General features: G+C 42.6%; 2 protein-coding genes across 8 annotated transcripts in view; one reads left to right on the top strand and one right to left on the bottom strand.

Annotated features, from left to right (window-relative positions):
* LOC135220502 (RING finger protein 145-like) overlaps nt 1-15,818 on the top strand; it is a 344,353-nt gene that overhangs the window by 166,650 nt on the left and 161,885 nt on the right. The window lies entirely within an intron of this gene.
* LOC135220500 (mediator of RNA polymerase II transcription subunit 17-like) overlaps nt 1-15,818 on the bottom strand; it is an 88,185-nt gene that overhangs the window by 38,717 nt on the left and 33,650 nt on the right. The window contains exon 5 of the mRNA XM_064257641.1: nt 881-1,061. Within this exon, the coding sequence (XP_064113711.1) occupies nt 881-1,061 (181 nt within the window). The remainder of the gene's footprint in view (nt 1-880; nt 1,062-15,818) is intronic.

Raw genomic sequence — 15,818 nt, forward strand, 5'->3', positions numbered from 1 at the left:
GCTAATATGAAATAGATTAACTAAAACAGGAAGACTGGGTCACTCCAGATGTACCTTTGGAGGTACATCTGGATGGCTCACACCAGACAAGGAATAGAGGTGTTTTGACAGTCCTCTCCAAGCTGGGAGAACTCTGGTGTTATCCCTTGGCTCCTGTGGGCAACCGAAGAGTTGAAAGACCAACTAGAAATGAATGTGAACTATGAGAAAGGATGTTGGAAATGGCTGGTGATTTCTCCACAGGGGCCCATAGTAACTTATGACACTGGAGGCAATAATAATGATGATGATGATGTTGAACCTTTAAAAAGTTGGATATTCTAGGTAATAATGAGAGGGGTAAGTGAACTGCAAAAGCCTCCCAAGTAAAAGCACTCCTGAATTACATAGAAATTACAACAAACCAATGAAAAATCACCCCAAAAGAATTAAAACACAAAAAATAAATGGATGAGCAATGATGGCATAATGGTACAAATCACACAAATTTAGATCTGAAGAGGTCTACTTAACCACACGTTTATGTTAAAGAATTGCACTGAAGTATGTCTGACAGCTGAAGCATCACAGGAGGACTGGGAAAGCACAATTAAGCAGTTCTGAGCATGGGCAAATAAGAGTGAGTCTGTTATCAGTGGGGCGTCTAATTTACCTAAGCTTAGCTACAAAACCTATTTTTAACTTGGGAATTGGTCTCAGTCTTGATGGTAAAACATAGCATTCATTCAGCAATTGTCTACAAAATTAATTTCAGGCTTTACTAGGTTGATATTTATTTCTATGGCTAGCACTTCCGGATTCTCAGTCTATTTCCTGTAACTTTATATAATGTTGTGTAAAGATGTCTAGAGTTCATAACCCACATCACTAATTAACTCACCTTTCTTTATGCATACAAAAATAAATGCAGAGCCTTCAAGTTCTGCAGGTACTGTTACTCTTAAAGATGAAGTTGGTGTTCCTCGACTGGCTACAGGTGACATTGGTGAAGCTCCACCAGGTGTCAGTGCACTGCTTGGGCTTGACCCCTCATCAGCTTTAGTTACTTCAAAAATACCAGTCTGGAAATGAAAAAATAAAAACATTCTTAATTTTCTTCTTTTTATATATCCAAAACCCATTACCTTACTAATACCTCTCACACAATCCATGGCAGATACATTATCCATCATAAAAATAAGAAGCAGGAGTAATGTAATGCAATAACAGACAGGTTCATAAAACTCACAACTTGACTCTTGTCAATGGATAAAAGAGCTGTGTCAATCAAAGGAGTATGGATTGGGGCACTGAATCTTAGTCAAAGCAATGGATTTGCATCTCAGAAACAGAACTTCTATGAACATTGCATTCTAAGTTAATCACAAAAAATTATTTCACTTAAGGTATACATCCACTTGAGCTGCCATGTTCTGCCAACTGGAGATCACAATAACTTTAGTCTCTGGTACATGAACCATCTTTAGATAAGTTTTAGGGCAGTAAATTTCCACCTGCACAGACTTTATACAACCTTTAGACTGTGAGTTTGATTCTCGGGCATTCCACTGAGGTGTGAGAGATGTGTACTTCTGGTGATAGAAGTTCACTCTCGACGTGGTTTGGAAGTCATGTAAAGCTGTTGGTCCCGTTGCTGAATAACCACTGGTTCCATGCAACGTAAAAACATCATACAAAGAAAAATATACAACCTTTAGTATACCTACAATATACCAAGAAAAGCATGATGTAGGCAGGACCCAATTTACTATAGGCTTTACTTATCTATGTCACTGTTCATAACTAAGACTTAGTACTCAATGTGTCTGTCTTCAATGGCATAAAAGCAATCAAAAAAGGATCTGCAAGTCATATGAAAACAGTCCTCCATATGCAGTAAGCCCTAGGCCTAGATTATCTGGATTAATAGAGCCAAGGTCCTATTGGATAAGAGTGAAATCCAGATAAGGACAAGCATTTTTCGTTAAAGGTCGAGATGAGTCTTTCACTGAACACCACAGATTACTGGAGGAGCCTCAGATCTTCTCAGTTCTGTGTAAGTAAAACTTAAAAGCTCTTACTGGACAGAGTACTCTTTCTTCATCATCTGACCCTAAGGTATCACTTAGATTTTTAATATTGAAAGAACTAGGTCAGGGTTTGCCGGTGATTCGTTCTTAGTCAGGAATCCTAGAGTAGAAGAAATTGCATCACCTTGCGAGAAGCCTACCCTTCTATCAATCACTAGAATCTCGCTGATTTTCTTGGTGGCTGCTAGTGTAATCAAGAATACTACCGTCTTCCTAGTCAGGTTTCTGTGAGACGTTGAACTAAGTGGTTCAAAATTGGGTCCTGAAAGTAATTTGAGAACCACGTCGAGATTTCATGACACTAAAGTAGGCTTCTTAGCTTTGAAAGTGTCAAATGACTTCAAGAGATCAGTAATACCTTGATTATTCAGAACACTGAGCTGAGCATTGATCTGAAGCCTTTAATCATATATGTTGATAAAACTTTAGAAGTTCTCAGAAATAGCAAAAATTCTGCTATTTCTGTTAGTGATGTCTAAGTACCTGAGACTTAATTGCTTCTGCACCAAATGCGGAAATCGAATACTTGTGCTGGTAGACGTCTTGCCATAGAGTTTGCAACTGCCTTTGTAAAATCCTTTAATTCTGAGCAACTTCTTGATAGTTTGAAGGGAGTCTGAGCTAGATTTGACAGACCATGATGTCACCATTTGAGGTGCAGCTGTCTGAGAAGACTGGCTCTTTGAGGGAGCAGTCTCGGAAAGTCGCTGAGGAGTTCTAGAAGTTCTGGGAACCACTCTCCTAGTGGCCAGAAGGGAGCTATCAGTATCATTGATGCATTCTGGTGGGACTTGAATTTGTTCAGGATGTCTCTCACCTTCCTGAATGGAGGGAAGGCGTACAGACGCTTGTTTGACCAATCCTGTAGCATGGCATCCATTGCCCATGCTATGGTATCTGGCACTGAGGAGCAGAGCAGAGGAAGACTGCGATTTTTGGAAGTCATGAAAAGATCTATCATGGAAGTCTCCCATAACTTCCAAAGTTCTTGACATACCAAGTGATTCAGCATCCACTCCGCCGGAATCACTTGGTCTCATCTGCTCAATTGATCTACTAGGACGTTCATTCATCCCTAAACGAACAATAAACGAACATTGTTATGATGGAAGTTTGATTCTGCTTTGCCTAAACCAGTAGATCTCTCAATGTTGTGCACAGAGAGAAGGAATGAGTTCCCCCTTGTTTGGCAATGTACAAAAGAACTGTGGTGTTGTCATTTAATGAAAACTAGGAGAATATTAGTTAGGAATAGCGTACATAAAAAGAGGGAATAGCGTATATAAAAAAAAAGAGAGAAAACGAAATGAGAGAAAACCATTAATAGACAAATGATAGACAGAGAAAGAGAGAGAATGAATAATAGAAAAACGACAGAGAAGGAGAAAGAGAAACAATTAGGAAGTGTCGTGCATTTGTAGTCAAAACACTGGTGCTGGAATAATCTAAACGCAACCGTTAGAAACTGCCTAGCTGTCTCACCTGTCACCTGACCTTTCAACTTTTACCGGAACTTGAAGACTTCCGCTGATGTCAATAGTCCCACCCACAAAAGGAGGGATTAGCGGAGTGAGGTGGAGAGCCTCACCAATCCAATTGTGGGTTAAGAAGATTCAGAAAGGCTCATATCTCAATTCATATTCATACTACTTAACTTGTAAAATTAATATCACAATTTTGAAGTAAATTGTATTTTTCCTAACTATACAAACCTGAGGTCCTTTACATAGGGAATTACTTACAGCACCAGCTGGACCGGTCGTAAGATTTCTAACAAGGTAATTCGGTAGTAACTGCTTGTCCGATGGTCGGGAGTCCCCGCCAGACTGGAGGTAAACAAATCACTTTGCTTTAGGCCCAAGAACAGAGTGAGGGGTGGCATGAGGTGGGACTATGTGTAAAGGACCTCAGGTTTGTATAGTTACGAAAAATACAATTTACTTCAAAACTGTGATGTGTTCTGACACGTAATACAAACCCTCGGTCTTTTACATAGAGAAGACTCACTTATTGGTGTGTGGAATCTGAGTCTTGTGAACAGACTGGTGTTCGCCCAACCTGGGTTCCCTCCCTGGTCGTAAAGCAAAGGGAGGGAGCCTAGCCTCTGTCCAACTGATCAAGATGTGTGCACTGCAAGATCAGTAGTCAGACCTCTGGAGCAACTTCATAAGAGGGAGGCAAGCGTGCCTCTTATGAATAGCAAGCAAGAACTAGGTCCTACGCAAGAGCCAAATATAAAGTCTTGGGTTTGTCTCTCACTGGTGTCCACTTCCCCCCTTGTTAGGGAAGGGACAGATAAACGCTTCTATCCCTAATGAAAGGGATAGAATGGAGCTAGGTTACGTAGCTTACCTGCATCAACATCCTGTCCAGCGTGGTGACGACCGACACCCTCTGCCCACAGCGAGAGGGAAGAAAAAGAAGAGGAAGAGATGCCAGTCACACTCTCATTCACTCTTCCATTCATGCAGTCTCACGAGGATGAGATGCTACCTTGTCCGGTAAAGGAGCTGGGTAAGCTACACAACTTGTTGAGCAGCCACCAGGGGTCTCAAGGAAAAAGTGTCCAAGGACCTGTGGGCAATATCCCGAAGGTAGAAGGAGGTGAAGGTGGTCTGGTTGGCCCAAACCCCTGCCTTCAGAACCTGTGCCACGGACAAGTTCTTCCGGAATGCAAGGGTTGGACCAATACCTCTGACTTCGTGGGCTCTTGGACAAAGGGTACTGGTGTCGGCACTCCTGTCTGAAGCGTACGCCTTCCGGATTACCTCGCGAAGTCAGAAAGAAATAGTGTTCTTGGACACTTCTTTCTTGGTAACCCCGGTGCTAACGAAGAGGCGTCGACACTCAGGCTTGAGGTGACAAGTTCTCTTCAGTTAGCGCTGTAGCACCCTCACAGGACAAAGCAGCATCTCATCTGCATCATTGATGGTGAATTCTTCCAGGAAGGTGATCGTGAAGGACTCAAACCTGGCGTCAGGGACCGAAGGGTTCCAAGTCTTCGCTACGAAGTCCGGAACGAAATCAAGCGTAACCGATCCCAATCCCCTTGAGTGCTTAACATCGAACGAAAGACCGTGAAGTTCTCCTACTCTCTTCGCTGATGCCAGGGCCAGCAGAAAGATGGTCTTGAGGGTCAGATCCCTGTCTGACGAGATGACAGCACCATTCGTCGCACCGTTTCCAGATTTACAAGTCAAGCTCGCAACATTATAATGAATGTTCATCGTTACTTCAGCTCACAGTGGGGAGCAGACTCAAGAAATGAAGTATTTGAGAAGACCGCCAAAGCTACAGGAGTGCCAACCAACACAGTGAAAAAAATCAAGCAACAGTCATCTGAGTGTCGCAGCGTCCCCTTCGCTTCACCTGTATATCCCAGGAAGAAGATCCGAGTGAAGGACAAGGTGGATAGTTTTGAAAACTTGGAGGAAACTTGGATAAACCAAAATGAATGTGTACGTCAGTGTTGGACAATGGGTGAAGGCGAAATAGGACCCAAACTTAAGACTGGAAAGGGGTCAAGATTTATTGTGGTGCACGCGGGGAGCGAGAAGGGGTTTGTCAAAGATGCGCTATTGTTGTTTAGGTCAAAAAATGGTGCCAAAGGGGACTACCATGATTCCATGGACCATGAAAGGTTTTTAAAGTGGTTTAAGGAACAAATATTGCCTAATATAGAAGATATATCTCTTATCATAATGGACAATGCTCCCTACCATAGCAAAATAGAAAATAAAGTGCCAACAACCAGCAACAGAAAAAGTGAAGTCATAGAGTGGCTTTCTTCTAATAACGTCACCCACGACCCATCAGCAACAAAGCCAAAATTGCTGCAGATTGCCAAGTGTCACAAAGAAAAACAGAGGTATGTGATAGATGAGATAGCCCGTGCAAATGGTCATGATGTGCTCAGACTGCCACCATATTATTGTCAGTTTAACCCCATAGAACTTATATGGGCTCAAATAAAGGGGGATATCAGAAAAAATAACTATAATGCAAATCAATCTTTGAAAACTGTTGAGCAGCTTACGAGACTGGCGATAGACAAAGACTGGAAGAAATGTTTTCACCGCGTTAGGAAATTAGAAGATGATTATAGGAGGAAAGATGTTGCTAGAGAGCATATGTTTGAAAGTTTTGTTATTGACATTGGAGATGACGAAACTGGACAGTGATGATATTGATTTTTTATTATTAGGGAGGATGACACTGACAGTGATGATATATATCAATGATTTTCCATTATTTGTTTTTAAAAAGTTGAAGACCTAACAGTGTTTCTATAGTTTTCCATTTTTTAGATAGGCAATTTCATAACTACAGTATATCCATATGAGTTTCCTTTTTTTTTTTTTAATATTTAATGGCATAACAATGTACATATCTGTTTATAAATTCTTTTTACTTGGTTTTAATAGAAAAGGGGATATCAATGTATCCCTATATTTTCCCATTCTTTTTGTTTCAATAGGTAATGACATGACTATGTATACGTATATGCATGATTTTCCTTTATTTATTTTTTAAATAATGATGAAGTGAGAAAATTTATAAGATTTTAATTTCTTTTTGTTCATATTGATAGCCTAATGACATACCAATGTAAGCCTACTGTGTATGACTTTCTGTGTTTATGATTTCTTTTGTGTTTATGACATAATACATCTGCATGAATTCCCATTCTTTTTGTTTAAAAAGATGAAGATATAACAGTCTTCTGATTAGTCTCATTATCCTACATGTACTATATATATACAATTATGCAGGGCTGTGGGAACGGTTACGGGAGCTATTCTAACTCAAGTATGAATTAAGTGATTCAAGAATAATCAACTACCTCAGGAGAAAACTAAGCAAATTTTTCCTAAACATTGTTGTAGACATGTTGTCAAGTGTAACATGTAAATAAAGGAGATAAACATTCTGGTGTAAGAGTAACTCAAGCAATTCTGAAAAAGACAGTATATTATATTCGTTACATCGTCAACAAATTTTATGGTAAGAAATAAACATTTGTACTTTTGTTTATTGAGTGAACATATGAAAACCATAAACTTTTTATGTTATTGGGCAGAGAAACAAGTTCTGTTATTTATCAGTGAGCCTCATAAAGCATGTACATTTCTCACTTAGACTAAATTGAAGCCAACACCCAGATGCATCCATCTGATTATTTACTTTTCTTTTATCAGATATGTCCAGAAATACGGACATATATATTATAGGAGTAAAAATCTTTGAAAGTCATAATGGGAATTCTATGCATTTATTTATAGAAAATGTAATGACAATAATTCGGTAAATACATAGTCTTGAAACTGCAATCTTCTCATATCGCCAATTGGCCACTGCCAACACGCCAACGGCTCTAGCTAAGAGGACCAGCCCCACGATATCTTGCGTCTCTCGGCACTACTGTCAAACCGAGTCAAGTACGGATGCAACATAATAAGACATATTCTTCATTTTCTCTTTACATATTACACGCATTTAAAATCTGAAAGCACTAGCGTATTCAGGGTGATTTTATTGTTTTAAAACACAAGATTTAATTTTATCTCGATCTCATGAATTATGCAAAATCCGATGATGAATAAAAACAGCAGGTATAAAGAATGAAATGTTTCTCCCTTCACTTCTACTCGTTGTAATTCCTTTGTATTTTAACTTATTGATTTCAGGAAAAGATTAATTAATTGTACATTTAATACTGAATCCTTTGGTATGACCAAAACTTTCCTATCTTTTGTAAAACGTGAGATAAATGAAGAAATGTACACATATTGCTAGTTTTCTAAGCTACAAACGAAAATATGACCCAGTGAGCGAGCAATCTGCCTCCCGGTACCAGCCAATCGGAGGCTGCCAAACAAACGTCTCGTAGGCACAAGAATCTACCTTAAATGAATCGACTATGGGCCCCCGGTTTGTTGACATATGCCACTACCGTGGTGTTGTTGCTCATCAGCACCACTGAGTGTCCCATCACTCATTCCTGGAACTCTTGGAGTGCTTAGGAATGCGGCCTTGAGTTCCAGGACATTGATGTGAAGGTGCTTGTCGTGATGGTTCCACACTCCTGCAACCAGCAACTCTTACAAGTGTGCGCCCCAACCCTCGGTCGATGCGTCTGAGAACAGCAGCATCTCCAGAGGGGGAGTGTGTAGAGGCACGCCTATTACGAGGTTCCTGTCGTCTAGCCTCTAGGCCAGGTCCTCCCTTACTTCCTCCGTGAGAGGAACCAGGAAGGATTGTGGATCCCCTGCCTGTGACCAGCACTCCTTTAGTCTCCACTGAAGAGACCGCAGGTGAAGACACCTGTGAGGGACTAACTTCTCCAGTGACAACAGGTGACCAATCATGACTTGCCACTGCTGAGCTGACTGTTCCTGTCGAGACAGGAACCGTCTGGCTGCCTCCCTGAACCTGCTGATCCGCGAGTCTGCGGGGAAGACTCGCCCTGCTACTGTGTCGATCAGCATGCCCAAGTACTTCATCCTCTGCTTGGGCTCGAGATCTGACTTCTCAAAGTTCACCACGATCCCCAGATCGTGGCAGAAGTCGATAAGTCGATCCCTGTCCTGCAGCAACTGCGAGCGGGAGCTCACCAGGACCAGCCAATCGTCAAGATACCTCAAGAGATGTATCCCGGCTGAATGGGCCAAAGCCGACACCAGAGTGAACACTCGCATGAACACCTGTGGGGCGGTTGAGAGACCGAAACAAAGTGCCCTGAACTGGTACACCGTCCCATCGAGGATAAAGCGGAGGTACTTCCTGGAGGACTGATGGATGGGTATTTGGAAATAAGCATCCTTCAGGTCCACTGAAAGCATGAAGTCGTTCTCCCTGATGGAATCAAGCACTGAGCGTGCTGTTTCCACCGTGAACCGAGTCTGGTGAACGAATCGGTTCAAGAGAGAGAGATCTGTCACTGGTCGCAGGCTCAGCGGGCCAAGATGGTTCCTGGTGCAGAGGTGGAACCTCTGGAACCAGGAGAAGAGGTACCAGCGGTAGCTGGCACCCCTACAGTCCCTGTCTTCTTCTTCCCTGGGGAAGGAGAGACAGGCCCAGTTCCCGAAAGAACAGGAGGATCAGCGGAAGACCCAGCTGTCCCACCGGAGTGGGACAGACCCTTACATGTCTCTGTGAGAGACTTCTTTGGGGGGGGCGACGACACCTTCCTCTTATTTTTCTTGGACCTCTTCTTCGTCAGCTTCCTCAGGACCACCAACAGGTCCTCCATCCAAGACGGAGCTGGGGCAGTTGCGGTAGCAACACGGTCCAACTGCACCTGTCCGAAGGGACATGCGACGGGAGCAGCAACACAACGGGCAGGAACAAGCACAGGAACTGGTGGGCGGTCAAGCGGGGAGCTCTTGAGGCACTTGAAGTCAGGGGCTGGGGAGAAGACAGCAAAACTAGGTGGAGGAACCATCTCCTCCTGTGGCCCGAACGTCAGCGGGGCCTGCACGGCAGCTGAGGGGGTCATGGAGGTTACGTGCTGCCTGTATACCAGGTGCGGTGGCACAGCATACCCTGGTGTAGAGATGGTGGTAGTCGTCATCGTCACTGGGCCATGGGTCACAGGGGCAGCCAGATGTTGCAACAGCCCCCAAATGCTGGGAGTGCCCGGAAGGCTCAGCAAGCGCCAGACCTGCTGGAGGTCTCCACCCATGGCGGCAGTCACACCTGTGGAAGCAACAGTCGGGTTAGTGGGGGGGGTTCCTGCTCACCCGGAGGGGGAAAGATCCCACCCCAAGCGGATGGAAGACCCCGAGTACAGTTCCAGGTCGGGGTGTCGCACCCCTTCCTCTGCGCTCGACAGGTCGAACGAAGGGGGGCTTCTCACCTTCATGGGCTTGCATGTCCAAGTTCACGATGCAAACCACAAAAACCATAAAAAAAAATTCAATAAGTACTTACAAAGATCCAACTCAAGTACTACACAAGGCAAAAGTTGAGAAAAGAACAGCTTCGTAATCGAAACCATAGAAAGTCTCACGACAATGGCAGGCAGAGAGGTGAACACACGTCTTCATCCGACAGCAGCCGAAAGCAGAGTGATATGTTTACCTCCAGTCGGGCAGGACTCCCGACCATCGGACAATAAGTTTCTACTGAACTACCTTGTTAGAAATTTTACGACCATTCCAGCTGGCGCTGTAAGTAATTCCCTATGTAAAGGACCGAGGGTTTGTATTACATGTCGGAACAAGCATTATTTACTAGTGTGTTAATGAAGTTGTAACAAGCATTATTTACTAGTGTGTTAATGAAGTAAGAAATCTGCACTGTCTTCCTAAGCCTCCTGAGACTCTACCACATAACAAAAAACAAAGTAAGAAACGATAAGCAACTACAAGAAAGTAATAAACTAATTGAAGTAAGAAGAAGCAAATACATTACAAAGATAAATATAATCAATTTCTTTACTTTGGGAACAATAAACAATATATAAAAATAAAATAACTCAAATAAAAAAAAGTTCCTTACAGTCAGAGTACACTGCTACAATTTTCCCTGCTACTTCTGGGGCAAAAGCCTGAAGCCCCAGATGGACTGCTCTCAGCTCTCTGATATTTATGTGGTCTCTCAACTGTTCTTCTAACCACTTTCCTGATACTTCCTAGTTCTCCAAAAGAGCTCCCAATCCTACGTCCGATGCTTCTGAGTAAAGCTGAGGTCTGGGCTCCGCACTAACAGTGACTTCCCTTCCAACAACCTGTCTTCCAACTTTCACCAAAGCAGGTGTTTTTCGACCTCCGGAGAAATAGCCATGATGAAAGAATCCGGATATTTCTTCCTGTCCCAGCTGACCTTGAGGTAGAATTGCAGAACTCTCATGTGAAGTCTTCTGAGTGAAACAAACTGCTCTATGAAAGCTAACATTCCGAGCAGATTCATCCATTTGTTCGCTGTGCATGAGCAGAGAGACATCTATCATCTTGAGGCAGGATTCCACTCTCTTGGGGGATGGAAAATATACTATCATCTGAGACAGGACAAACTGGGACTTTTCAGAATTAAACAATCCACTGTTCTGCACCTATTTCTTTCCACCTTTCCCAGAACAGGTGGAGTCTGGCTCATACTGGAGCATGGAGGACATGCAAATTACTTTTTGATCGCAGGTTTAGAGGTCGATTTCTTAATGGACTTACTTGCAAAATCAACTACAGGTCTAGTCCTGGAAGAAAATTTCACTCTTCCTCCACTACAGGGCTGTATCTTTGTGCGGAAGTTTCCAATCTAGAGGCTAAGACAGGAGGTTCTTTAGGTCGTCTGGAAGCCTAAGTTAAAAGATCCTATGTGGATTTTTGTACAGGGATGAACCCATGTCATTCACAGTGACTTGTGGGAACAGAAAATCCTTGACTAAGGGAGAGAACAAAAGAGCGGACTTCTAAGTAGAAGTGATTCCCTTCCCAGTGAAAGAGACCCATAGCTTTCTCTTTTCCAGAATTCTCAAAATAAAAGGGGTAGTTAACTCGCGAGCACTATCTCTGTCTTCCTTGTATAAGCAGGAAAGTACGCTAAGTATATCTGCCACGAATTCAGGAGGAAGATGAGGGCAGTCCTGAGTTGTTTTGGCAAGAGCACCTACTGCCCAGTCCATAAAACTGCTCACTTCAAAAACCTTAAACAAGTTACGCAATAAGTGGTCTATTTCCATTGATGAAAACATCACTTTAGCTGTGGAAAAGGCCAATCTCCTAGAAGGATCAATGAGAGCTGAGAAGTCTCCTTGGGCAGAGGGAGCTTCTCCAGTGGTGTAACAAAAATATCACCTCTGATTTTTATTTTATTTGACATATCAATTTTTGGCATTATGCCAAGCACTGGGGCAACTAAGGCCATTCAGCACTGAAAAGCAAATTAACAGTAAAAGGTTTGAAAGGTGTTACAGGAGGAAAACCTTGCAGTTACACTATAGAACAATTGTTAGGAGAGGATGAACAGTAAGATGGGGTTATCTGTCATATATCAAACAAATCGCATTTCGCCCAGCCTTCTGGAACAGACTAAGTTTTCCCTCAAAAAATTATTATATGTTCTACAGAAAATTCTCACCGTTTGCAATCAATTACCTCATTTCATTCAACTACAATTCCTATAGTTATCCAATCATAACTCTTCCCTCAGCCTGAATATCTGAGGGTCAACAAAACTGGAATAATGCAAATCTTGCCTTACCTAAAGAATATTAAAATAATAGAAGATTACGTATCCAAAAACAAACCAACAGGAAACCGAATAATCTGTCGATCTCCTACCAAAACTAGCAGCAGAAGTAGACTGACCAGCTACAAGTATTTGTAGTACTTATTGACCCCTGACCAAGTGTTCTCATTTTATTTAATCTGTCAAACCACTGCCACAAGTAAAAGCTTTATACATAATGAGGAGGTAAGGTTCATTTAAAAAATCTGACTTAGCAATGATGTTAACTAATTTATAAAAACAATAGAAATAAGGAATCCCAAGAAATTAATAGGTAAGCTACCTGTACGATTACGATGACAAAACAAGTCAGGAATCTTACAACAAACAATAAACTCAAAACTACCTTCCAGAAAATTAGCAAAACACTTAAACACAGCATTAAAAAGGAACATACATATAAATACTGCCATTTAATCATATAACAATGAATAAAAACAAAGATGAAGCAATGAGGATTGTAATAGATAAATAAGCAGCAAAAACAGAGATATTGCCTTTAGTATGACATGTAACATGTACGAAGCAAATTTAATGGCAAGTATGCCTCACTCACTTGTTAACCATATATCTACTGAAAGTAAGTGGTTTCTACATAACATAAATACTGTACACCTAACTATAAATGAAGAATGTTATCAAAATAAAATAGTATCAAGTTATGAATATGGTACTTTTATTATAAAATAAGGTTTCACACATACTTACCGAACAATTACATAGCTATACGCTTCTTACCTTACGGCATCGAAATTCCAAATTTCTCGGCGCTAATTGGCGCTGCTGACGTGTAGGTGATACAACCCCCCCACTTTCGGGGATCCCCGGTACTACTGAGCTTTGCTTGACATCTGTGGGGAGGAGGGAGGGCTTTAATCATGTAATTGTTCGGTAAGTATGTGTGAAACCTTATTTTATAATAAAAATACCATTTTCACACATGAAACTTACCGAACAATTACATAGCTGAATCCACATTACCCGGCTGGTGGGTATATGGACTTTAAATGCAAATAAGAAAAAACTCACATTGCAAGAATGTTGTAGTACCTTACCTCGTGAGAGAGCAGCTGCAGGAGAATACAGCCTCTGGTCGGCGCTCTCATCACTTGTAGGGAACGTGGCAGTAGTGGCCAGGATCGTTCCTACTACTAGTGGGTATTCTGCAACCATGGAGGTTCACCGATGGTTGATCAGAATGAATAATATGCGCCCTTGCCCTGGGCTGTGACCAGATTAAAATAACAATCAAAGACCATCACCTACACATAACCATAAAAAATAATAAACCAAACCCTACCATAAAAACTGGCGGGTACTCCTGGTACCGTGTACCCCCAGGCTTCCCCAAAACTCGACCACCTTCTAATCAAGACGAAGAGATAGTCAAAAGGAAGGGGAATTGGACCAAATCCCCCTATGCTTCCTTTCCCAACACCATGCCCATCACCGACAAAGGTCCTAAACGACACAACAATTATCAAACGTTGCTTCCACATCCTTCAGGTAATGGAGAGCAAAAACCGATCTCGACCTCCAGAACGTAGCTTGCAAAATAGATGCTAGCGACTTATTATGTCTAAAAGCCATGGAAGTCGCTACTGCCCTAACCTCGTGGGCTTTAACTTTACAGACCTGTAGAGTCTGATCTCTTACTGACGTGTGTGCTTCCTGAATCAGGCTCCTTAAAAAGAACGAAATTGCGTTCTTAGACATAGGACGCTCGGATCTTTAACCGAACACCACAATCGGTTCGAACTTCCTCTCAAAGCCTTTGTTTTATGAATATAAAATTTCAGTGGGCTCTCACTGGACACAAAGAACGTTCTTCGTCCTCTTCTCCTACTAATCCTGACAAGCTTCGAATGGAGAAGAAACGAGGCCATGGTCTCGAAGGATCTTCATTCTTCGCTAAAAAATCCTGAGTATAGGCACACACAGCTTTGTCTTGTGTAAATCCTATCTCTTTACTCATTGCTTGCATCTCGCTGATTCTAACAGCTGAAGCTAAGGCGACTAAGAATAACATCTTCTTAGTAAGATCCTTCAAAGAAGCCGAATTAAGAGGTTCCAAAATTCGCTTTAGAGAGCCAGGACAATACCACGTCTAAATTCCAGTCCACTAAACCTGGTCTCCTTGTCCTAGCGGACTCAAAAGATTTAATCAAGTCGCTGATGTCCGAGTTATTAGATATATTCAAGTTTCTATGTTTAAAAACTGATGCCAACATAGATCTGATCCTCCTTTTATTGTCGAAGTCGATAACTTCCTAACGTCTCTCAGATATATTAGGAAGTTTGCTATCTCTTGTATAGAGGTTTTAGAAGAAGTTGTGTGACTTTCTCTGCCCCACCAATTTCTAAAAACTCCCCCATTTTGACTGATAGAGTTTGGCCGAAGAGGGCTCTTCTACAGTTAGCAATAGCCTCTGCCGCTCTTCTTGAAAAACCTTTTGCTCTGACCAGATCCCGGACAGTCTGAATCCTGTCAGAGCGAGATACGACAACCCATGGTGATTTCTGTCGAAATGGGGTTGTTTGAGTAGCGATGGAATTTGTGGCAGAAGCCTGGGGAAGTCTACTAACATCCTCAGGAGATCCGGGAACCACTCCTTTCTGGGCCAAAAAGGAGCTATTAGAGTCATCGTAACGTTCTGGTGACTCTGGAACTTGTTTAATACCTCTCTGATCATCGCAAATGGTGGAAATGCGTAAACATTCAGACCTGACCAGTCGAGAAGCATTGCATCCGTTTTCCAGGCTAACGGCGGGTCCGGGGGGACCGAGAACAGAATAGAGGAAGCCTGGTTGTTCCTGGAACGTTGCAAAGAGGTCTATCGTTGGTTGTCCCCACAACCGCCATAGATCCTGACAAACTCTGATATCCAATGTCCACTCCGTCGGAAGAACCTGATGCGCACGACTGAGTTCGTCTGCTAAAACGTTGAGCTTCCCTTGCACGTACCTGGGGAAGAGTCACTTTGTGCGCATTCGCCCACAGAAGAAGATGCTCCGTCATTCTGTACAGGGAGAACGAATGTGTCCCTCCCTGTTTTCTTATATATGACAGCGCTGTGGTGTTGTCCGAGAACACCGCAACTTCTTCCCTTCGACTAGAGGGTTGAAACTTTGAAGCCCAAGAAAAATTGCTTTCAGCTCTTTTATGTCGCTATGAAGACCTCTCTCCTGTTCTGTCCAGATACCTGATGTCTTCTCTTTCCCCAACAGGGCTCCCCATCCTGAGTCCGATGCGTCGGCATAAAATTCTAGCTCTGGATTCGTTCTTTCGAGGGACAAACCCTCCTGAGCTCTTTCCTCCGACAACCACCAACGAAGATCTTCCTTGATTTCCTCGGAGATCGGAATAACAGTCGAATCCGGTTGAATTTTCCGGTCCCAATTGGCCTTTAGGTAGAATTGTAGCGTCCTCATGTGAAGACGACCAAGTGTAACAAAAGTCTCCACCGAAGCGAGAGTCCCTAACAGGCTCATCCACTCCAGAGCTGTGCAGGACGAGCG

This window comes from Macrobrachium nipponense, chromosome 2 (assembly GCF_015104395.2).
Source record: "Macrobrachium nipponense isolate FS-2020 chromosome 2, ASM1510439v2, whole genome shotgun sequence".
Taxonomy (NCBI): Eukaryota; Metazoa; Arthropoda; class Malacostraca; order Decapoda; family Palaemonidae; genus Macrobrachium; species Macrobrachium nipponense.